This window comes from Sprattus sprattus (assembly GCF_963457725.1).
Source record: "Sprattus sprattus genome assembly, chromosome: 3".
In the NCBI taxonomy this organism is placed as follows: Eukaryota; Metazoa; Chordata; class Actinopteri; order Clupeiformes; family Clupeidae; genus Sprattus; species Sprattus sprattus.
This window is the reverse complement of record NC_137922.1, coordinates 4,746,048-4,768,916: the sequence shown is the minus strand read 5'-3', so window position 1 is coordinate 4,768,916 and position 22,869 is coordinate 4,746,048. Positions and strand designations below refer to the sequence as shown.

The window sequence follows — 22,869 nt, the reverse complement described above, 5'->3', positions numbered from 1 at the left end:
CTTGGTATCTCTGCCGGTGAGTGTTAATAAACAACAGGTGGAAGTTAAGTAGCTGCCCTTTATTTTATTCCGGAAATTCGTGCGCACAGGCACAAGCGTAGTTTTGGACACACTATTTATAAATATATTGTTTTCCACAAAGAGTGACGTACATTTCCTAACATCACCTGTTTCATTCACTTGTTTGCCATGTGGCCTCCACGTTACCCTCCACTTATACGTCTTTTTAAATGTATTACGCGTTTTGTGAATACAGTAAAGAATTACTAAAAAGACCCAAGGCTACAATTTCCTGTTCGTAAAAACCAGGGGTGTCGACCAATTGAATCGACGGGAATTCTGTTAAAATCCAATCGGAAGGTTGATAGGCGGTGCCGTATGTCTATGGGCGGTGCCAAGCAACATCCAGAAACTCTTGTCTAATGACCAACTACTTCAGCTGGAGAGCCCTTTGCCTGGGCAACATGTGCGTGCTCCGAAGTTACACAACTATCCACAAGATATCCGCCTGAGCTGTAGGAAGTACCGGTAAAGGAGAGACAGCCTGTTTGATATTAGCGGAGATCCTTAAAAAGTCCTCAGACACCATGGAGCCACTAAGTAAAGATGTGAAGAACAATCCATGTGCAAAAGCTAATATGTTATCTCAGATATTCTTCTGGTGAGTTACCTGTTTTAGCCTACGTACAGTAGCCTATTGTACAGTAGAAAAAACTTTAGAGTGGTGTTTTGGATTTGTAGGCTGGTACTTTGTTCCAGTATCTAGTTTGGCTGCTGGTTTATACGAAACAGTCACTTCCTCAATCTTTGTCGCCTGGCGTTAACCTGTCATCACCAGTATTGCTATTGTCATATGGCTTACCGTTACGCTTCTACGCTGGAAATGAATCACTGTTACATTTTAATCTAAACAGAATCACCTTCGTAGTCGACGGTAATAGGTAATTAAAACGATCCGCTTGGACAAGTAAAACGCTAACATAGCCTACAAAATTAGAGAATATTTGGTCTTTCTTTGTCTTTGAAATGATTAGACGACCACAGGAACATCGATTACCTTTTTTAAGATATGGAATAGGATACGTCATGTTGTCTCGTCAGTCTGGAGGTTTCTATAGCTTTAAGCCTTCCTCAGACAAACGCTGTTTTAAAACATTTATTGAAGGTCATGCCGTAGGCTTGTGATGTAGTAATCAGTAGGAGGCTTTCATGGTCAAAAGAAAAAAAGTTACTTACTAAATAGGAAGTTAGTTAATTGGCTTTTACTTCAGTGTCTTATGAACTTTAGAGAAGTGTCGTATTTAAGTGTTATATTTCAGACCAAGAAACTACTACATAATACAAAAACAACAACGTTGTTTGATGTATTCAAATAGCGTGCATAACTGTGTAATAGTCCTGTGATTATTAGTAACTGTCCTGATTCTCTGGCACAATCCTTTTCCTCTTACTTTGTAGCATGATGATGGAAATCATACCTTCAACTGCAAGAATAGGAAAGAACGCTTTTTCTAAATAATAGTGTAATATAGGCGTGTGAACTGTCCACTGACTACTATGTTTTTAATTTCTCTCACCAGGTGGCTCAATCCCCTCTTTTCAATTGGCTATAAGCGGAGACTTGAGGAGGATGACATGTACAATGTTCTCCCTGAGGACGGATCTAGCAGACTAGGAGAGGAACTGCAGAGGTGAGTCAAATGAAGACTTCATTATTGCATCATTTCTGCTTAGGATGGTTCACCTGGCCATTCTAACACAGAAAAGGGTAGTGTATTTCATTTGTATGACTATCATGAAATGGCTTGGGTTATTTACATGGTAGAATCTCTCCAGGAGACACCAGAATATTTGAGGGATAGACACACACACACACACACACACACACACAGATGGAGTCAGTCAGTCTTTTATTCCTACAGAATCATGTGTGATATGTGAATAGAGAGTCAAATGAAGACTTCGTTATTGCATCATTTCCATTCTAAAAGCATTCTAGTGAAGACTCCTGGGTTAACAGGTGACTCATTGACCATTGAACAGTCCAACAAACTCACTATGACAGGGCAGTATTATGATCACTCTCAGGTTCAAGGCATTTAGTGTGTGAAGACACTCATTTATGGAAAAGGGAAAATATTTTTGTGCGTGGATTTCCTTTTTGTTGCAGATCTGCCCTCATGCCTGGTTAAGTACCCCTGAGGTTTTAAAAGCTAGGTAGTGGCATTGAAGTGAGCCATTCTGTAAACTCCCCTCTGTTTCTTCCTTGCTAACCTGCCATGCACACCATGCTTGTTCAGTGTCTGCCTGATGGTGGGCTCTTAAACACTGACATAAGCCAAGACAAGAGAGGCCTGTAGATCCTTAGATGTTTTTTTTTTGCTGGACGACCACTCCTGGGGAGTGTAACAATGGTGCTGAATTTCCTCCAATTGTAGACTTTTGGCCTGGCAGTGGATTGGTGGAGCCCAAACTGTTTAAAGAAGGTTTTGTAACCTTTTCCAGCCATGTGATTAACGACAACTTGTTTTCTGAGCTCCCTGGGAACCTCTTTTGATCGCACACCTGGCACACCTCCACAATGCTGTGTGGTGAAGACCAGACTTTGATAGTGAAGACTCAGATTTATGATTTTTCAAGAGGCAGGGACCACTTTATTCACACCTGATTGTCATCCCATTGATTGAAACTCCTGACTCCGATTACCCTTCAAATGAATTGATAGAAATAAATTATAAAAAAATGTGTAAAAGTTTTTTTGTTTAACTGGGTCCCCTTTATCAAATTTTAGTGGATGAAGATGTGATCTCATTTTAGATAAACTGTATGCAGACATACAGGGAAAAAAAGGGTTCACATACTATCTAGCACCACTATATATGGTCCGTTGTTGAATCTGATTCAATGCTTTCAGTCACATAGCCATGAGAAGTTAGGATGTTAGCTGGCCCAGAAACTGATTTAATGCTGTCAGTCACATAGCCATGAGAAGTTAGGATGTTAGCTGGCACAGAAACCGTTGCACTTCACTGAACCTTTAATCATTCATTCTGTCTGAAGTCAAAGGGGTCAAGTTGACTTGGAAGGTTTGAATATAATAAACACCGTGTACTCTGTCTCTTAAATCAGTAAATATCAAGGAGATCCATCTCGTATAGTTCAGAATATTGGCAAGTTATTACACTGAACAAAAATATTATTGCAAAATGTCACATTTTGGTCCCGTTTCATGAACCGTAATAAAAGACCAATTCATGTTTGTATCTGTAAAATCCATATCTGTCAGGGTCATTTGGAAAAGATAGTGCACTGTGTAATGCATTGACTCATGTCCTTATATGAACTGTAGCTCAGTCAAATCTTTGAGATTGTTTTATGATGTGTTTATATTTCTGTTCAGTATAGTCTGTATTAAGTGGGTTTTTTTCTCTCCTGTGACTGAGTTCTGTATCACTTCCCAAAAAAGATGGCGCCTACTTCTACAATTGAACTGGATCTATTATAAGTGGTCTTCATATGAATGGTGTTGTTTAAGGATAATGAGGGTGAGGTGGAGCAGTGGTTAATGTCACTGCTTAATAAGTGGCAGACTTTGGTTAAACGTGTCTGCTAAATACCTGACCTTTATCTTTGAAAATGAATGAGAAGTTAATTTGTAGTTTTTTTTAATTAACTTTTTGTCTTGTCACTTATTACTGGCCTTATGGCCTAATTCAAGTCCGTACAGATTGTGCTAATATATGATATATATATATACAGTACTGTGCAAAAGTTTTAGGCAGGTGTGAAAAAATGCTGTAAACTAAGAATGCTTTCAAAAATGGAAGTGTTAACAGTTTATTTTCATCAATTCTTCATAAATTAACAAAATGCAGTGAAGGAACAGAAGAAAATTCTAAATTAAATCAATATATGGTGTGACCACCCTTTGCCTTCAAAATAGCATCAATTCTTCCAGATACACTTGCGCAGTTTTTGAAGGAACTCGGCTGGTAAATTGTTCCAAACATCTTGGAGAACTAACCACAGATCTTCTTTGGATGTAGGCTTCCTAAAATTCTTCTGTCTCTTCATGTAAACCCAGACAGACTCGATGATGTAGAGATTAGGGCTCTGTGGGGGTCATACCATCACTTGCAGGACTTTCTGTTCTTCTTTAAGCTGAAGATAGTTGTTAATGACATTGGCTGTATGTTTGGGGTTATGTTCCTGCTGCAGAATACATTTGGTGCCAATCATACGCCTCCCTGATGGTATTTCATGATGGATTAGTATCTGCCTGTATTTCTCAGCATTGAGGACACCATTCATCCTGACCAAATTTCTAACTCCACTTGCAGAAATGCAGCCCCAAACTGGAAAGGAACCTCTACCATGCTTCACTGTTGCCTGCAGACTCTCATTATTGTACCTCTCTCCAGCCCTTCGGCGAACAAACTGCCTTCTTCTACAGCCAAATATTTCTAATTTTGACTCATCAGTCCAGAGCACCTTCTGCCATGTTTCTGCACCCCAGTTTCTATGTTTTCGTGCTTAGTTCAGTCACTTGGCCTTGTTTCCTTGTCGGGGTAGAGCTTTTTGGCTGCAACTCTTCCATGAAGACCACTTCTGGCCAGACTTCCCTGGACAGTAAATGTCTGTACCTGGGTACCACTGGTTTCTGCCAGTTCTGAGCTGATGCCACTGCTTGAAATCTTCCGTTTTCGAAGGTAAATAAGCTTGATGTGTTTTTCATCATCTGCATTAAGTTTCCTTGGCTGACCACTGCGTCTACGATCCTCAACGTCTTCTTCAAAAGAGCTTGAACTGCACATTTTGAAACCCCTGTCTGCTTTGAAATCTTTGTCTGGGAGAGACCCTGCTGATGCAGTATAACTACGTTGTGTCTTGTTGCTGTGCTCAGTCTTACCATGTAAATGGATACAAAAAAAACATTTATTGTTTACATTTTTCAAAGCATTCTTAGTTCATAGCATTTTTTCACACCTGCCTAAAACTTTTGCACAGTACTGTATATATATAAAATATATAAATATACATTGCTCTTTAACTACTGAGATCTCTTTCACTGTAGTCATTGGGATCATGAGGTGCGGAAGGCTGCCAAGGAGCTGAAGGAGCCCAAACTGTCCAAAGCCATCATCAAATGCTACTGGAAACCATATGCAGTCCTGGGAATATTTACTGTCGTGGAGGTACACATATAGCCAGTCTTGCATAGATTTCAAAATTCAAATTTTTGGAAGTGTTTATGTAGTCAGTGTAAATTGCAACTTATGTGGAGTTTGTTACAAAAAATGTGGAGTACATTTCCCCCCCCTATATTCTTCATCGACACTCTGATATTCAGTCTCGAATAGGCTTTGTCTTAGGGGAGGGAGGACCTGAAGAAATATAGCCCTCCTCTTCACATCACACTCTTCTCACTGCGATACCTTTTAGATAGTCATGTAACTGTCCATTGGAATGCAGAGGCTAAAACATGTTGTACTGTTTATCATAGCCAGGACCTTAGAGAATCACCTCAAGTCACCCAAAACACCCCCCCCCCCCCCACATATTCTGGTGCAAGTCATTTTAAACAGTGGTTCTGTGTGTTTTTTTTTTTTTGATGTATCCATCACCAGGAAGCCATTAAGGTCATCCAGCCAGTGTTCCTAGGCAAACTCATCCGGTACTTTGAGCAGGTGGAGCCCCAGGACACGGCGGCGCTGCATGAGGCGTATGGGTACGCAGCAGGTCTGTCCTTGTGCACCTTTGGCCTCGCTGTCATGCACCACCTCTACTTCTACCATGTCCAGCGAGCAGGCATGAAGATTCGAGTTGCTATGTGTCACATTATCTATAAAAAGGTATACACATTGCTTATACTTCCTCCAACAATCTGTGAAAATATGCCTAGCAAAAAGAGCTTCACTAGTAAATAATGGCATTAGCACTGGCAGCTGTCCAGTCAATGTAAGTGTTTTTATATCTGAGTCCAATGTCAAATGTGTGTCCCCAGGCTCTTTGCCTCAGCAGTAGTGCCATGGGCCAGACCACCACAGGGCAAATTGTCAACTTGCTTTCAAATGATGTCAACAAGTTTGATCAGGTAAGGTCTAAGCCTATGGAAGCATTTCTCCTGCACTTTCTTAAGTTCTCCCCTGTCAAAATGCCCCACCAGGCTCTACACACACAGTTAAATAATGAAGAGAGAAGAAAGATTATTATATGAAATAGATTTTAATTTAGTGTTGTTATGGGTACAACATGTGGCGTGTGTTGTAATAGTAATTCGTTTTTACCATATATTGGAGACCAGTCTTGGATTTAGTCAATCATGATCCAGGTTTTAATCTTTGTACAATGGTGGCCACCATTGTGAGAAAGAGCTTGAAGTCCAATCGCCCAGAGCTTCACCTCAAGGTAATCTTAATTCCTCATCCAAGGACAGTCTGTTCAGTACACTGAATTTAGGGGTGTTACCGTCTTTTCAAATAGGCCATGGATACAGACTCTGTCTTGACTTGGGGGGGAGGGAAGGTGAGTCTTTCTCACCTCTGTCCTCAGGTCAACCCAAAGTTACTTCACCCAGGATTGTTTGCATGCTAGTAAAATACAAATAAAAGTAACATTTATAACTAGGTATAAGAAATATTGACTTATTGACTATGGCATATCCTTATTAACTATAAATCTCAAATGACCGGTCCCTTCTGTTGCGGCTGTCAACAGCCAGTTTTGCTTTGCTGTTGTATCCTGCTGCTGAGGATCTATGGTTGGGCAGTTGTTCTATTAGTTAGGTGAGGTTGGAGGGTATAAGTATATAAGTACTTGCATGTGACAGTCAGAGGATTAGTCACTGTGGGAAGTCCCCAACTAAAAGCAGATGGAATTTAACATCATCTCCCATGTATAACTACAAAAGGAATGCACTCTCTTTTGCACTTTGTGTGCTACAGAGGTCAGAAGAGGGTAAAATTCAGGGAAATCATGAAAAATTATTGAATTTGCCTTCAGTTGCATATAAAACAAGCAAAACATAAAAAGGACACATGTTAGTTAAGGTAGTGTGATGAATAAAGGTTAACAGTCCTACGCTTTACAGTGATGATGATTGGTGAATTATCCAGCCTTCATGTGTGGAAATATGTTAAGGAAACTTTAACTCCTGGGTTTGATGTATCGTTCCATTGTGCAAAATATAATCCTTGCAGAAATGTTGCAAAAATAAAAAAAATTAACCAAAAAAAAAAAGGTTATATTTATACATGTGCTCTGTTTGGTCCAGAGATGTCTAGTAAGGGAGACGTAGTCAGATCAGGAACTTTAGGAGGCCAAGTTTTAGACAGGTGGACAGATGACAAGTTTGAAGAGGGATGTTTTTTTTTTCTTGTGATCAATTTTTTATTGACACCATTTATGCAGTGAAGACATTCATTCAGTTACGACATGCAAGACAAAAGTATATAAGAACATTTATAAGAGGGATGTTTTTTAATAGAGCAGGGGACCAGAAGCAACTACCTTGCACTTAGCAGGAACAGGTGGCACCAAATATGTGGAGCTGAGCACACGGCTATGAAAATAAACAACAGCACAAGGTGGGCATAAGGTGTAACGACCACCAGGAAACACAATGAACAGACACCTGACTTTGACACCCTTAGTATTAACTCAATACAGTGTATTTGAGAGGGCCTTCAGTACTTTTAGAGGTAAGCCCAGAATGTACTGCTACGCATCACCATAACTCACCTGTTATCCTTCCTCTCTCTATTGCCTTTGCCATAGGTGACTATTTTCCTCCATTATCTGTGGGTGGGCCCTCTTCAGGCTGCGGTCGTCACTGCTCTGCTGTGGCAAGAGATTGGGCCATCATGTCTAGCAGGAATGGCAGTCCTGGTTTTCCTCATGCCTTTACAGACTGTGTTTGGTCGTCTGTTTTCATCCTTCAGGTAAAACATTCTCTCTCTAACTCTTCCACTACACTATACCCAAACACTCCTAGTGATGTGGTTTTGTTGTTGATACATTTCACTTGAGCAGTACTTTTTAGACAAGACGTTTTTTGATAAGATGTAGGACTCGCTGTGAGCATGCTGTGTACTATACTGTTGACAGCTGCATCTTAAAGGTTTTTTTAGATGTAGGACTCACTGTGAGCATGCTGTGTGCTATACTGTTGACAGCTGCATCTTAAAGGTTTTTTAGATGTAGGACTCACTGTGAGCATGCTGTGTGCTATACTGTTGACAGCTGCATCTAAAAGGTTTCTTAGATGTAGGACTCACTGTGAGCATGCTGTGTGCTATACTGTTGACAGCTGCTGCATCTAAAAGGTGTCTTAGATGTAGGACTCACTGTGAGCATGCTGTGTGCTATACTGTTGACAGCTGCATCTTAAAGGTTAGATGTGCTGAAACGGTGAACTAGTGTGAATAAAGTCTAATCATTGCCACGATCTTGACATTATTTATAATATCTAAGTCTCTTATATATGCATCAAAGCAAGCATAAGACATTTCTATTCATGTAAAATATAGTGGAAAGTTAAGTGAAGAGGTTAGTATGGAAAAAAGTGGAGGAATACAAATTTGCACTTTATTCCATTATCAATCAATAAACCAAATACATCTTTTCGTGCAGAAAAAACACATTTCTGACAGTCCCAGCAAAACTAGCAAGAAAAAGAGAAAAGTATTGATCCTTTAGCTTATTCTTTAAGGCAGAAGTAAGGATCTTCTACTGAATAGTTATGCACTGACATTACAAACACCAACAACAGAACTGTTGGCACTGATAAAAGGCTTCAGGAAACCACAAAGAATTCCATGAAATACAAGTCTTATTCCATTTAAAGAGTGAAGTGATCTTCCCTTTTATAGCTAAAATCATTGAGAATGTTGTTTTCAATCAAGCATCAACTCACCCTTCCAACCTCACAGTAGAGAAACGGTTCTTATTAAAGTGTTTTAATTACAGTATATATATGGCTGAGTACTGATTCAAGTAAAATATCAGTCCTGGTTTGACCAGATCTCAGTATGACACTGTACAGAATACTGCTGAGCGTCTTAGAAAATTGTGTTTGACTTTCCGGAGCAGGCCTTGACTGGTTCGGGTCTTACAGTGCATTTCAGACCAAATCGTGTTACACTTCAGACTTCTCTTCAGTTCAATTTTACTCATTAATCTACATGCAATACTCCACAATGACAAAGCAAAAACAGGTTTTTGGAGTGTTTTATGGAGCATCTCATACAATCTCAGCAAGTTGCAAACCAGGAAGAAGTGGTAATCTCTTTTATAGAGATCTGGTTCCACAGCCTTGTTCATGTAATCAGAATGTATTATGCCCAATGAGGTTTTGGCCCGCCTCTTCCTTACACAAGTTTACTGGCCAGGGGATACATTTCCAATTGGACTTAAATGTTAAGTGTTCATTCCCACACAACACAATAACACCAAATAAACGCTCAAGAAATGGTTTTCAGTGCGAGTGGGAAAGGGGTATTTGTGAGTGAGCGTGGACATGTGGGGAGGGGGTGTAGCTGTAGTACTTTTGTTGAAATGGCCTTCCCTACTTCATACAACTTTTAAATGGCTAGTAGAGCTCACATCACAACTACATGGCATGAGGTAGCATTGAATAAACTGCGCCTAATACACATAATACAATACACAAGTTTGTTTTATAAAATTGCACAAAATACTGCAGTTATATGGTGCGTTTAATAGTTGTGAAAATACTGTATTTGGTGAGATATCCTGCATAACCAGACAACCAACCAATGTTTCTGACCCTCATACACCTCTCGGTCTTTCTCCCTTCAGGAGTAAAACAGCAACACTAACCGACCACAGGATCCGTCTAATGAATGAAGTCGTTTCTGGAATCCGAATCATTAAGATGTACGCCTGGGAAAAGCCTTTTTCAGCTCTAGTCGACGAAGTCAGAAGGTAATGGAATATTCCATACTTCACCCACTGCTGAAATCCTTTGAAAACCCCTGTCAGTCCCACTCCAGGCATCCACCAGTCCTGGTCCACATACCCAGACTATTAATACCAAGCCTCTGGTTGGAGGAACATCTATTTTTGCACTCAGGGTGCTTTACAGCAGAATAATGTTTTTTTTTTTCCTAACGAGTATGCATAATAACAGACTTATCTTACAGTGTCGACCAGCACAAGATCACCCCAACATTTTTTACACTTGTTTACATCTCAGCTGTGCATGCATTTCAGCTGAATCATCCTATGTTTATTATTAACTTTTATGAGCTCTGTCCTTTCAAAGATCACGTGTGCACATTTGTCTGTGTCTGTGATGGATGAGAAGCAATGGATAATAACTCACAAACGCTTATGACAATAAGGATCTCATTTTATAAGACTGCACATGACTCTCTCAGTGTTACATAACTGGGGTTGTGCCATCTTCTACTCTGAAATGAATCGTTTTTTTAGCCAATTTGAGATTCAAAATGAGCTCATATTGTGTCTCTTATTTAGTAGCATTGTTTTATGTAATGTTATACTGCATTAAACAGTTACTTCAAATGGAAACAAGTTTATTTAGGGACAGTACAACGTTACACTAGTGTTCAGAAGTTGAAATCACCCAGACAGTTGGTTTTGGCAGACATGGGTTTGAGTCTCTTGTATACCAAGGAAGCTTTTCCAATACAATATACTGTAGCTGATGTTGCGAATGGCTGCAACGGCTATCACTTTTGGACATTCTGGAGATGTATACAGTAAGCAGTTAAGTGGAGAGTAGAGGGACCTTTTTATTAGCATACCTCAAACTCATTATCCTTTTCAATGTCATTAATCTTCCTTGTATTGCAATGTACTGGCATTCTGTCTTTCAACGGTCTTCTATTAACTTTTACCATCCCATTACAAACAAGGACTAAATTGTCAGTTTATTGATGGTTTGCAAAATGAAGGGTATTCCATGCATCAGACTGCCAAGAAACTGTCTATCATTCAAAGGGTCTGATACCATCTTAAGAGAACACAAAAGATCAAAATCTTCTACTCTAGATCCTAGTGTCCCAGTGTCATCTTCAACAGTAAATAGATTAATTCAAAATGCCTGCCTCAGAGGTTGAGTTTCAAAGGAAAAGTTACTTCTGAAACTGGCAATTTGGGGCGTTGGGTACCCAAGGCTCATCATTGCGTAAGGGTAAAGGGATCTCCTCTGGCCCAAACTGACAATGGGGTTGTATTGATTACAAGGAACATGTCCCAACACAGTCCATTACATCTCCTGGACTCTGCTCCTGTAGTTGTGCCTCTGTCTTCAATTAATACAGTTTTCGTAGTATTATAGTTTTAGTTTCTATACGAGATCTCCCTACCTTTTTGATCCTTTTTAAAGGATTAGAGATCGCCTTCTGAGTCCTTGTCTGATTTTGGGCCTGAAACTTCGAACTACAACCGCTGTGACAAGAATGATTCACCTTAGCAGACATTGCTTGGGAATGGTTTAAAGAACATGTTTAAGAGTTCAGGTTGTTGTCCCGCCATCTTAATTCCCCAGATTGAATCCAGTTGAGCACCTGTTGGATTTGGTTACCAATTGAATTAAAACGCTGCTCCACCTCACAATTTTATAATACTTAGACTTACAGGAAATCACATTTAAGGTTACATTTATGCAGATTTTTGTTTATGTAATCAGAAAATTCCCTAGCAACACTTTAATTGACTAACAGTCCTTGTCTAACAAACATGTACAACTGTTGTTGTGTTTTTTTTTTTTTTTTTTTTTTTATCTTACCAAACTTTAAGAGTGACTGACGGTCTTTGTGTGACAAGATTATCTATATTTTCAGGAAAGAAATCTCCAAGATAATGTCCAGCTCTTACCTGCGGGGCCTCAACATGGCCTCTTTCTTTGCTGCCAGCAAGGTCATTTTGTTTATCACCTTCACTGTGCATGTGTTGCTGGGCAACACTATCTCCGCCAGTCGTGTGTTTGTGACGGTGTCCCTCTACAGTGCTGTACGCCTCACGGTCACACTCTTCTTTCCGGCGGCTGTTGAGCAGCTCTCCGAGTCTCTTGTCAGCATCCGCAGGATTAAGGTACATTTAGATTGCTTACAGTGCAATGTTATATTTATTATTTGCAAGACTGACTGGGTGATAGATCTAAAGATATTGAATAAATGGGTTAAGCACACAGTGAAACATTTAAAACATTTAAACATTTCAAAAACATTAAACTGCTTTGTGAAAGTGCACAATAAAGTAAGGAACAGGCAGCAATGTAAATGGCTGCATCTTTTTCTAGGGCTGATAAACTGACCTTGTCTTCTAGTTCCTCTTGATTACGCTGGCCCATCTGGAGAGTTATATTACAGGATGTGAAGTCATTAATCTGGTCATTAGAGGACTGCATGTTGACTTTCTAATGTATATATGTTAGGGCTGTCGACGTTAACATGTTAATCTACGTTCATCTAATCGTGATTAATTAATTTTAAAATGTGTGATTAATTAGTAAAAAAAATGTAATCGATTGACAGTCCTAATATATGTACACACTGTTTTCATACTGCATTATTAGTTGAGTAGACAATAGATGCCACATTGCTCATGGTGTACATTCTGCTGATATTATACATTCTGCTGATATTCCACCATCGTATCATTGTGCACTCTGCTGAATCATTGATGTGTCTGAACATGTGGCCTCTGTCTGCTTCCTGTGCTCATTTAAGCCTTGCCACTAAAGTGATGGCTGCTAGAACCAAGTATTAGTCTTATGTCATTCAACTCACTGATGTAACACAGATGACAGATCAGTGATCTAAGCAGGGTGTTTTTCGTTCAATGACGCCTTCAGCAACAGGCGCCTGATCAAACAATAGAACCAAAAAGTGAAGGGTGCTGAATACTTTGAAAGTCAAAGTACACACAGCTGGAAATTGACATAGCATATTTAACAGAGAAATGCAGAGATTTAATAATAATGACATTCCTTGCCCTTTGTATCAACACACTATCTGACTTTAGATATACAGTTGTGTCTACAAATGTGTATTTACATTGCCATTGTACCTGTCTCTTATTTAAGTATAAAAGACGAGGTACATTTGAAAATAATATCAGTCACCAGCACAATAACAAAAACATGGGCGTGGAAGTCACATTGTATTTCAAAGCCATTTTAGTAGAGCTGTTTCTGCCTAATCTCCACAGACGTTCCTGTTACTTGATGAGATTGTGAAGCACAACCCAAGCCTGCCTGAACCGAAGACAAAAGAGAGTTCAGTGGAAATACAGGACCTCATGTGCTACTGGGACAAGGTCTGTTGCACTAACACACACACACACACACACACACACACACTTATGTTTTGTTATATATGCAAGGTTCATTTGACCAACAACCAAGTACCAATACTATTGTTAACAAAACAAACAGGGAGCATGGATACATGTTCATAATACACAGAACCATTGGATTTAACTGATGCTGAATCTGTAACAACACTGCCAATATACTAATGTTTCAAACTTGATGTAGTTTAATCTCAAAAAACAGGATTTTTCAGGATTATAATGTTTCACACTAATTCTTACTGTAAATGAACATTGAAATAGTTTAGTAAAGGTTAAAAAGTAGGCGCATGATTCATTTCATTTTTATAAGCGCACTCTATTATGCTTCAGCATCACATATAGGAAAGGTTGTGTTAGGCCACAACAGGAGGAGAACATATTCATATGAATGGGCCAGTTTTCAAATAATTGCATTAAACGAGAGTTAATTTATGTTTTTCAGTATTAAAATACACACAGACATTAATTAATGTTATAGCTAGGAAATGATCAGAGTAATTGCATTACCTAGCCATAGTGTAATTTCAGTTGCCCTGATATTCTGCTCAAACCACGCTTGCAAGCTAACTTAACTTTTACACAATTAGTTGAGGCAACCTGTTGCTATATCTTGCCTTAACGTTAAAAAAACATTTTGTCAAATGGACACATTGTTTAAGCAGACTCTAAGATCAATTTATATCAGTTATGAAAGAAATGAAAGTTTCTGTGTTAGTTTCTGACCTATATCTCTCCCGACCATTCCATTCATCTATCCATCCGTATAAGTGACAGAAGTGGGGCTGTACAGCTACATTATAGAAGCTGCAATTCATCTAGAGTTTTTAGACCTAATGGTAGGAGTGAACGCATGTTTTAGTCGTTTTAGAAGTGAGAAGACAGCCTGAGCCAATTTAACCCCGAGAAAATGAACCGTCACAGAAGCAAAGATTAGACTTAGACTTAGACTAGTTAATTTACACATGCACTGCAACTTTAAGACGAACCCACTGAAAGCAGGAAGTAGTTTATGCTGCATGTATAAGCAATGTTTACCCAGGTATGACGGATTTGACACCTGGGCCTTGTTCGGCGTACAACTGAAGCTAAGATAATTAATTTAGCTTGCGACACGAGATAATATAGCTCGCTAAATGAGAACAGGCCAAACCTGTCTGGCGACATGCGCTAAGATAAAAAATCCTCAAGTTAAATTGTCCCAGGCTAAAAATTGCGCGTTCACGTCCTGCTTCAAAAGGCAGGATAGATCGATCACCAAAACCATGATATTTTTTTTTCCCCGAACAAAAGTCTAAACTCAAAGAAAAAGACTAATTTTTTTCTCCGCTAAGGCAGGATATGACCATGAACGCGTTATGAAGAATTCAATTAATGTCAAAATTCAACACTGCCGCGGCTGTGACGGCAATATAAGAAACTGTCTATAGGCTGTCTTAAGTTGTGATATCTTTTCCGATGTTTAATATGTGACTCTGGTGAAGCGGTTAGAGCTCATGGGTTGCATGCAACAGGTTGCCGGTTCGAACCCCTTCGCCTCCCTAGTAATTGTAGTTTTACAAATAGCTTTGAATAAAACCACTAAATAGCTTTGAATAAAACCATCTGCGAAATGACTAAATGTAAATGTATTAATAAGAAATTCAATAAATTGAAGCAATGAAAATATATATTGTGTGTATTTCTCAACTGTACTAATAAAAAAACTGTACTTGTTCTCCGCATCACCGACATTACAAAAATGAAGGCTACCACTCGCAAGAAAGTGAAGACATTCAATGTTCGACACATGCAATAAATGACTCAAGAAGGTCTTCTAAATTAAGTATTCCTTGTCGGGTGGATCGGTAGCGCTCATACAAGAACTCATCATGATGGAAAAATGGATCTTCTTGGCGATCGCAAAGAACTCTTCCTACACTAATTAAACTATGACTCCTTGTCAATGGGATCCCTCCCTTTGGCGTGGGTGTGGCAAGTTTAGCCAGCTAAACTTTGGTTAGCCTGTCCTGGAGCAGGTTAGAGCTAAGCGATATGTTACTATGGTAATTTGCCTCGCCCGAACTCGATAAAGGGGCGTCCTCTTTTTTTAGCCTGGAATCTAGCTTGCTAAACCGCTTAGCGAGCGTCCCCGAACAGTACCCTGCTTTATTGTGTGTTGTGTAACGGTCGTCTCTGATTTCAACATTGGTGGAGCAGACTAAACCCAATGAGGGTAGGCAGGGGCGGGCTCTGGGTGAACCTAGTCTAACTCCTGCTCCAGATTCTCCCCACTACACATGCTGTGGCTGGCTGCAATTTAGAAAATATGGCCACACCCATTTTTACATCAGTTATGAAAGAAATGAAGGCTTCTGTGTTAGTTTCTGACCTATATCTCTCCCCACCTTTCCATTCATCTATCCATCCGTATAAGTGACAGAAGTTATTAGACCTAATGGTAGGAGTGAACGCATGTTTTAGTCGTTTTAGAAGTGTGAAGACCGCCTGAGCCAATTTAACCCCGGGAAATGAACCGTCACAGAAGCAAAGATTAGACTTAAGTTAATTTACACATGCATTGCAACTTTAAGACGAACCCACTAGAATCAGGAAGTAGTTAATGCTGCATGTATAAGCAATGTTTACCCAGGTATGACGGATTTGACACCTGCTTTATTGTGTGTTGTGTAACAGTCGTCTCTGATTTCAACATTGGTGGAGCAGACTAAACCCAATGAGGGTAGGCAAGGGCGGGCTCTGGGTGAACCTAGCCTAACTCCTGCTCCAGATTCTCCTTACTACACATGCTGTGGCTGGCTGCAATTTAGAAAATATGGCAACGCCCATTTTTATGAGTTTTGGCGTCATTTCTTCATAACATAAGTGCATAACATCATGCTTTTTACAGTCATTGGTTTGAATGCAAGATTTGGACCAGTCATTGGAGATGTGATGGATGTTGTGGTTTTTTCACTGTTTGAGAGTTTTCTCAATTCATTCTTTGTGGCCGTCTCTACTTTCTTGTGAGAGCATGATGACACACAGAGCATGTGCTCTACAAAAATGCCCAAATATTTGTTTCTGATAATTTAGCTGCCTTTACTTAAACAATGAACTTCACTGACTGACAGGAGTGTTCAAAGGAGCATGCGTGTTTGTACCCGAATGTTATGTTCCTCTTATGAAATTATTATTATTATTATTATTATTATTATTATTATTATTATTATTATTAAAGAAGTGTATTTTAAAGCGGGGCTCACATTTCTAGCACATGATCATGTCTTGTGTTCCATGCCTTGGGTAAATGGCGCTGTTTAATCAATAAAACTGAATTGGATTGGTCAAAGAAATAATCAAATGTGTGTTCCTGTTCATGTGTGTCTGATCAGAGTCTGGATGCCCCGACGCTACAGCGTGTGTCCCTCACGGTCAAACCAGGACAACTCCTGGCTGTCATCGGACCAGTTGGAGCAGGAAAGGTGGAGTTGTTATATATATATTCGTATGTCACAAAATACATCTCAGTACTGTTAAATAACTAAGCTTGTGTCCTCTAGCCATGCCAGTGCTTCACTGTTCAGGGTAGACAGTGCCTGGAGACCAAGGCACTGGTACTTGGTGCAGTCGTTTATGATGTGATCAGCCGTTTGCTCTGGGGCTCCTCAGGGGCAGTCAGGGGCAGTCACAAAGGTTCCTCCTGTGCATGTTGGCCCTGAAGCTCCCATGTCCTGTCCGGCATCTGTTGAGCCGTACCCAGGATTTTCTGTTGAGGTTGTGTCCTGCAGGCCTTGTGGACGGTGTTTCGATGTAGCCATGTAGCTTGGTCGTTGGCTGAGCCCCACTGTTTGGTCCATTGTGTGATGGTCCAGGACCCAGGTGGCTGGCCATTTGTCTCATGCAGCAGACCCCGAAGTCTTGCAGAGATTGGTTCCCTCGACGGTAGGCGTGGTGGTGGGTCGTTTGAGTTGATGTCATGATGGAGTAGGTGGCTTGCTCTGCGTCGAGCTCTCTGTGCAAGGTTTAGGCAGGCTGCTTCACGGCGGATTGCTGGTGGTGGGATTCCGCTGAGGATTGGTAGGTATGAGGTTGGTGTAGATCTTATACATCCTGAAACCATCCGCATGCTGTTGTTGAGAGCCATGTCAAGCTTGGTGGTATGAGTGGATTTGCACCAAATAGGTGCACAGCATTCTGCTGTTGAGTAGGCCAGTGCTAGAGTAGCAGTTCGGAGTACAGGGAAACTTGCTCCCCACGAGGTTCCGCAGAGACGGTGAATGAGGCCGTTTCTCACTTCCTCCTTGGTTCTGACTTGCGGGAGGTGTTGTTTATAGGTGAGGCTTCTATCCAGAGTAACACAAAGGTGGAGTTCATTTCTAAAAATGTATTTCTGTCCTGACACTCAGATTATGCATGCAAAACAGAACATTCACTCAAATATGAATACCAGGGAAAGCTCTATAAATGTGTGGTCACTCAATAACATGCCTTGCATTGCTAAGAGTTTATTGCCCTCTTGTGAATTCTTTATTTTTGTCACATTATGGCCTGACTGTCCCTTAACTGCTTAAAGTGAATTATATGTGGCTACTCTCATTCACAGTGAAAGGTTTCATAATCAACTCTGTCTTTTGTGTTTTCCACAGTCCTCTCTACTCAGTGCCATCTTAGGAGAGCTGTTGCCAGATAAAGGTGTGATAAAGGTTCATGGTGACCTCACGTATGCATCCCAGCAGCCCTGGGTTTTCCCCGGAACCATCCGGAGCAACATCTTGTTTGGCAAAGAGATGCAGAAGCAGAAGTATGAGAGGGTCTTGAGAGCCTGTGCTTTGAAGAGGGTACATTTGAATGTTTTCTACTTTTTATTCTTAGTGTGCTGCTGTGAATAACTTGAGTATTACTTGTCCGGTGTCTCATTGCCCAACTGTTCTGTGTATTCTGCCTTCAGGACATGGAACTGCTCCCTCAGGGTGACCTCACCATCATCGGGGACAGGGGGGCTACCCTCAGTGGAGGACAGAAGGCCCGCGTCAGTCTCGCTAGGTATGGCTTTAGTAGACCTCCTGAGGGGTCCTCTCATCTCCTCTCCTCTCCTCAACTAGGTATGGCTTTTGTAGGACAGGGGGGCTACCCTCAGTGGAGGACAGGAGGCTTGTGTCAGTCTCGCTAGGTATGGCTTTAGGAGGACAGGGGGGCTACCCTCAGTGGGGGACAGGAGGCTTGTGTCAGTCTCGCTAGGTATGGCTTTAGGAGGACAGGGGGGCTACCCTCAGTGGGGGACAGGAGGCTTGTGTCAGTCTCGCTAGGTATGGCTTTAGGAGGACAGGGGGGCTACCCTCAGTGGGGGACAGGAGGCTTGTGTCAGTCTCGCTAGGTATGGCTTTAGAAGACCTCCTGAGGGGTCCCTCAAACTGACCTCACCATCATTGGGGACAGGGGGGCTACCCTCAGTGGAGGACAGAAGGCTTGTGTCAGTCTCAACTGGTATGGCTTTAAAAGACCACCTGAGGGGACATGCAAAAGTTACGTAAGGCACAAGCAACTTGGTCATATCCTTGGAAAATATTGAGTTTAAATGTCTATCGCCATTAAACTAAATGAAACCTAGATTTATCCCCAAAAGTCCAAAAATAATCATAGTCAGAGAGTGCAAATAACAGTGCAGTGCAGTTTGGGCTCATAAAATGAGCCAATTTACTAATTGGTTGATTTTTGGCAAGTGATGACGTTAGTTCAGATGTTAATCTCTGGTCATTCGAGGCCATCAAGTATCATCAAGTATGAATATGAGGGTGGTATAAAAAAAAAAAACTAGTAAACCTTACCTAGACTGATTCCATTGGATGTTAGTTGTTTTATTAGATGTGTTTTTGTGATCTAATCTAGTAGTTTTTGTGGCTAGAAAAATTTAGTCTTTTGCAAGTAAATCAAATAGGCCTATGGCTTCACATTCTGTGGACCTGTGCACTGAAACTAGCTTTATTCATTACTTAAACTGGAAACAAAGACACTGATTCTCCATTAGGAAACTGAGAGACACTAATATATGATTAAAAAGACTACACAAGATGTATGATTGGGAGGCTATGAACCAAACACACCTGTAGTGCTCAGCAGGATTGATGTCAAACTTGACCTGTTTTTGTTCGTGCTGTCTGATTCCGTGTGTTGCTGTAGGACTGTGTATCAGGACAGGATTAATGTTAAACTTGACCTGTTTGTGCTGTGTGTGTTTCCGTGTGTGTGCTTTAGGACTGTGTATCAGGACGCTGATATTTATTTGCTAGATGACCCTCTTAGTGCAGTGGATGCAGAAGTCGGGAGACACCTGTTTGAGCAGTAAGTTGAGTTCATCTCATTAGAGTCATGGACTGATCTATGCTATATCAAGCCTCAAATTCTAATGTAAGGAAATATGATGTGATTTGCTAATTAGCTAGAAAATTATGTAAAGGTGAAATTAATTCTAACAGAAAAAAACGAAACACTCACACAAAGGCCCCACATTTTATAGTCACCCTGCAATTTGTGTTGGAATTCATGTTTCATTATTAAGGTAGGAAGCAGATTGGCAGGCAAATACAGCGTACTGCAGCCATGCAAGCAAACAAATGAACTGGATCAACGGAGATAAGATTAGATTGTATAAAACCTAAATAGTTTCACCATCCTAGACATAGTAAAACGCTATTTGATGCATTTAATAGAGTTTTAGATGGGTGTGCAGAGTTGGCTAATATTCATCCCGAACAGGTAAGCACTGATATTCATTAAGGTTAGCTAACTTAAACTAATTTATCACGGCTATTTGTAGGGGCAGGAGAGCATTTTAAGTAATTTCAACATTCGAGTACTCGCACTCGCATTCAAACTAATTTTTCATATTCAGCTGGGTTATCAAGGCAGCAATAGTTGAGACACACAGCTGGTGAAGTAGTCTCGACAAGTGCTGGCTGCGACTGTCATGCTAACACTGTCATGCTAACACTCAAATGCTAACACTGTCAAGGCAACACTGTCATGCTAACACTGTCATGCTAACACTGTCATGCTAACACTGTCATGCTAACACTGTCATGCTAACACTGTCATGCCAACACTGTCATGCCAACACTGTCATGCCAACACTGTCATGCTAACACTGTCATGCTAACACTGTCAAGGCAACACTGTCATGGCAACACTGTCATGGCAACACTGTCATGCTGACACTGTCATGCTAACACTGTCAAGGCAACACTGTCATGCTAACACTGTCATGCTAACACACACGTCCATGAACTGCTGTCAGTCACAGCGGGGAAGTGGATGGGCCGCAGTTGTCTTCTACCAGCGCAATTTCTATTTTCAAATATGCATACAGGTACAGGAGCTGATGTGTAGGGGGCTTGTTTATGCATGCATCTTGTCTGTTTTTGCCAGGTGTATCTGTGGTGTACTAAAGAAAAGTCCTCGCATACTGGTCACCCATCAGCTACAGTACCTTCAAGCAGCCGATCAGATCCTGGTTTTGAAAGAGGTGTGTTCTTTTCATTAATTTTCCTCAATCACTGCATATTCTCCAATAAAAAACATTCAGTCTCACCCTACCAGTTACACAATGTGGACTACTAAGACTTTTGGTGTGTGTGTTGTGTCCACTGCAGGGTCACATGGTGGCAAAAGGGACCTTTTTAGAGTTGCAAAAGTCAGGCCTAGACTTCACTTCCTTGCTTAAGAGTGAGGAAGAGGAAGAGGTGACCTCGTCACTGGATACTTCACAAGACTCCACCCTGAAATCTGCTCGCAGCCGAACCATCTCTCAGAACTCGTTACGCTCCCAGACCTCCTCAATGCAGTCTTGTCAAGATATATCAGACAGTCTGCCGGTAAGCTCCACACAAATGCACTCAGGTTTGTTTCTGTGTGTGTGTGTGAGTGTGTGTGTGTGTGTGTGTGTGTGTGTGTGTGTGTGTGTGTGTGAAGGCAAGCAACACATCTCGTACATCTGAATTGTGGAAGGCGTAGACATTAAAACGGTTTGATTTGACGGATTGGTGTCAATATGATCTCTGTGAGTGTTTATTTCAGGACCAAACTTTAAACAGGGAAGTGTGTTATTTTTTTAATGGCTTTAGTGTGCCTTGTTCTAGCTAGCTAGATGGCTTCAGGCAGACTCTTATGATGACAGTGACATGTTATGTTCTGAACCAGTATTGACAAATATAACCGTGTCTTCAAAGGCAGTAAAACATGTGCATCACAATGTGTTAAGAATATGTAAAGGTTGTGAATGCGTATATTGAGATGTATGACTTTGCTTTTGACAGGCGGAGCAGGTTCAAACCGTGGCAGAAGAATCTCGCTCTGATGGTACAATCGGAATCCGCCTGTATTTGAAGTATCTGATCGCAGGAGCAAATATCTTGCTTTTGCTTGGCATTATTCTACTCAATATTCTTGCTCAGGTATGTAGAAACAAGCACACTCATTTACTTGCGCACGAGACCATATTATATGGTTTAGGGTGATGTCAGGCTCAACAACCCGCTTAAAGTCACTCTCTAGATAGAAGCCACTGTGTGAAATACGGGAGTCCTGCACTCTGATAACTGTTGCCCTGTCCCACACTCTGATAAACTCCTGGTTATGTACATATCTATATGTATATATGGGGGTGCTTGTCGGGGAAGATTAGCTGTTCACACCTTTTGGCCACCAGGTATTCTTTGATTGGTCAAAAGTCTTCCCTTGGATTGGTGGCACAATGTCTTTCCCCTCCTCTAAACGGGGTCGATAGTGCCCAGGAAGTACAGGGAGACATTTAGCAATCAGACGGTTGCTGGTTTGATCTCGACTCCTTGAGCAATACACTGAACCCCCAACTGCTCCCGATGTGCAGGTTGGCAACTTTGACAGTAGCCTCTCTGGCATGGGTTTATGAATGGGTAGGTGTCTGAAGCAGAGAAAACGTATTATTGAGTCTATTTTTTTATCAGTTTTAGATTATGGTGATGTAATCTATGGCAATGCATCCCTCAGCAGCCTAAAAACCCTGGATGCTGTGTACCATTCTGCCCTACGTTTTATAACAGGAGACCGCTATGGCACACACCACTGCACCTTGTATAACAAGGTTGGCTGGCCAGCCCTGTCTGAAAGAAGGGATTTTCACTGGAAAATTTTAATTTATAAAACAATCATTGGGCTAATGATTCACCTCTCTCATACGCTGGAACCATAACACCGTCAATACACGCTCCCAAAGCTTGCTTACATTACATCTGCCACATACCAACACAAAACTGGGGAAGACAGCCTTCTGTTTTAAGGCACCCTTCATTTGGAATGAGGTCCAAAAATCACTAAGGTTGTGCTCATTTATTTCACTTAGGGAATTCACTAGTCTTGTCATATGTACACCTGCCTTCTCCTGCAATGTTTGTTACTCTTGACCCAACCATTGTACCTTACTGTATTTATTTTATATGCATATTTATTTTATATTTATTTTCTTTTTTTCTTTCCAATGTATTAACTCCTGCTGTACCCTCGGCACCATTGAAA

At 40.8% G+C, this 22,869-nt stretch overlaps 1 protein-coding gene across 1 annotated transcript in view; it reads left to right on the top strand.

Annotated features, from left to right (window-relative positions):
• Nucleotides 1-587: 587 nt before the first annotated feature.
• abcc4 (ATP binding cassette subfamily C member 4 (PEL blood group)) overlaps nt 588-22,869 on the top strand; it is a gene marked incomplete at its 5' end in the record, with an annotated part of 44,646 nt that continues 22,364 nt past the window's right edge. The window contains 16 exons of the mRNA XM_080836007.1: nt 588-661; nt 1,581-1,691; nt 5,075-5,195; nt 5,628-5,852; nt 6,005-6,094; nt 7,777-7,940; nt 9,820-9,945; nt 11,832-12,081; nt 13,201-13,308; nt 16,716-16,805; nt 17,970-18,161; nt 18,272-18,366; nt 19,576-19,662; nt 20,746-20,842; nt 20,970-21,191; nt 21,633-21,770. Of these exons, the coding sequence (XP_080692133.1) occupies nt 588-661; nt 1,581-1,691; nt 5,075-5,195; nt 5,628-5,852; nt 6,005-6,094; nt 7,777-7,940; nt 9,820-9,945; nt 11,832-12,081; nt 13,201-13,308; nt 16,716-16,805; nt 17,970-18,161; nt 18,272-18,366; nt 19,576-19,662; nt 20,746-20,842; nt 20,970-21,191; nt 21,633-21,770 (2,190 nt within the window). The remainder of the gene's footprint in view (nt 662-1,580; nt 1,692-5,074; nt 5,196-5,627; nt 5,853-6,004; nt 6,095-7,776; nt 7,941-9,819; nt 9,946-11,831; nt 12,082-13,200; nt 13,309-16,715; nt 16,806-17,969; nt 18,162-18,271; nt 18,367-19,575; nt 19,663-20,745; nt 20,843-20,969; nt 21,192-21,632; nt 21,771-22,869) is intronic.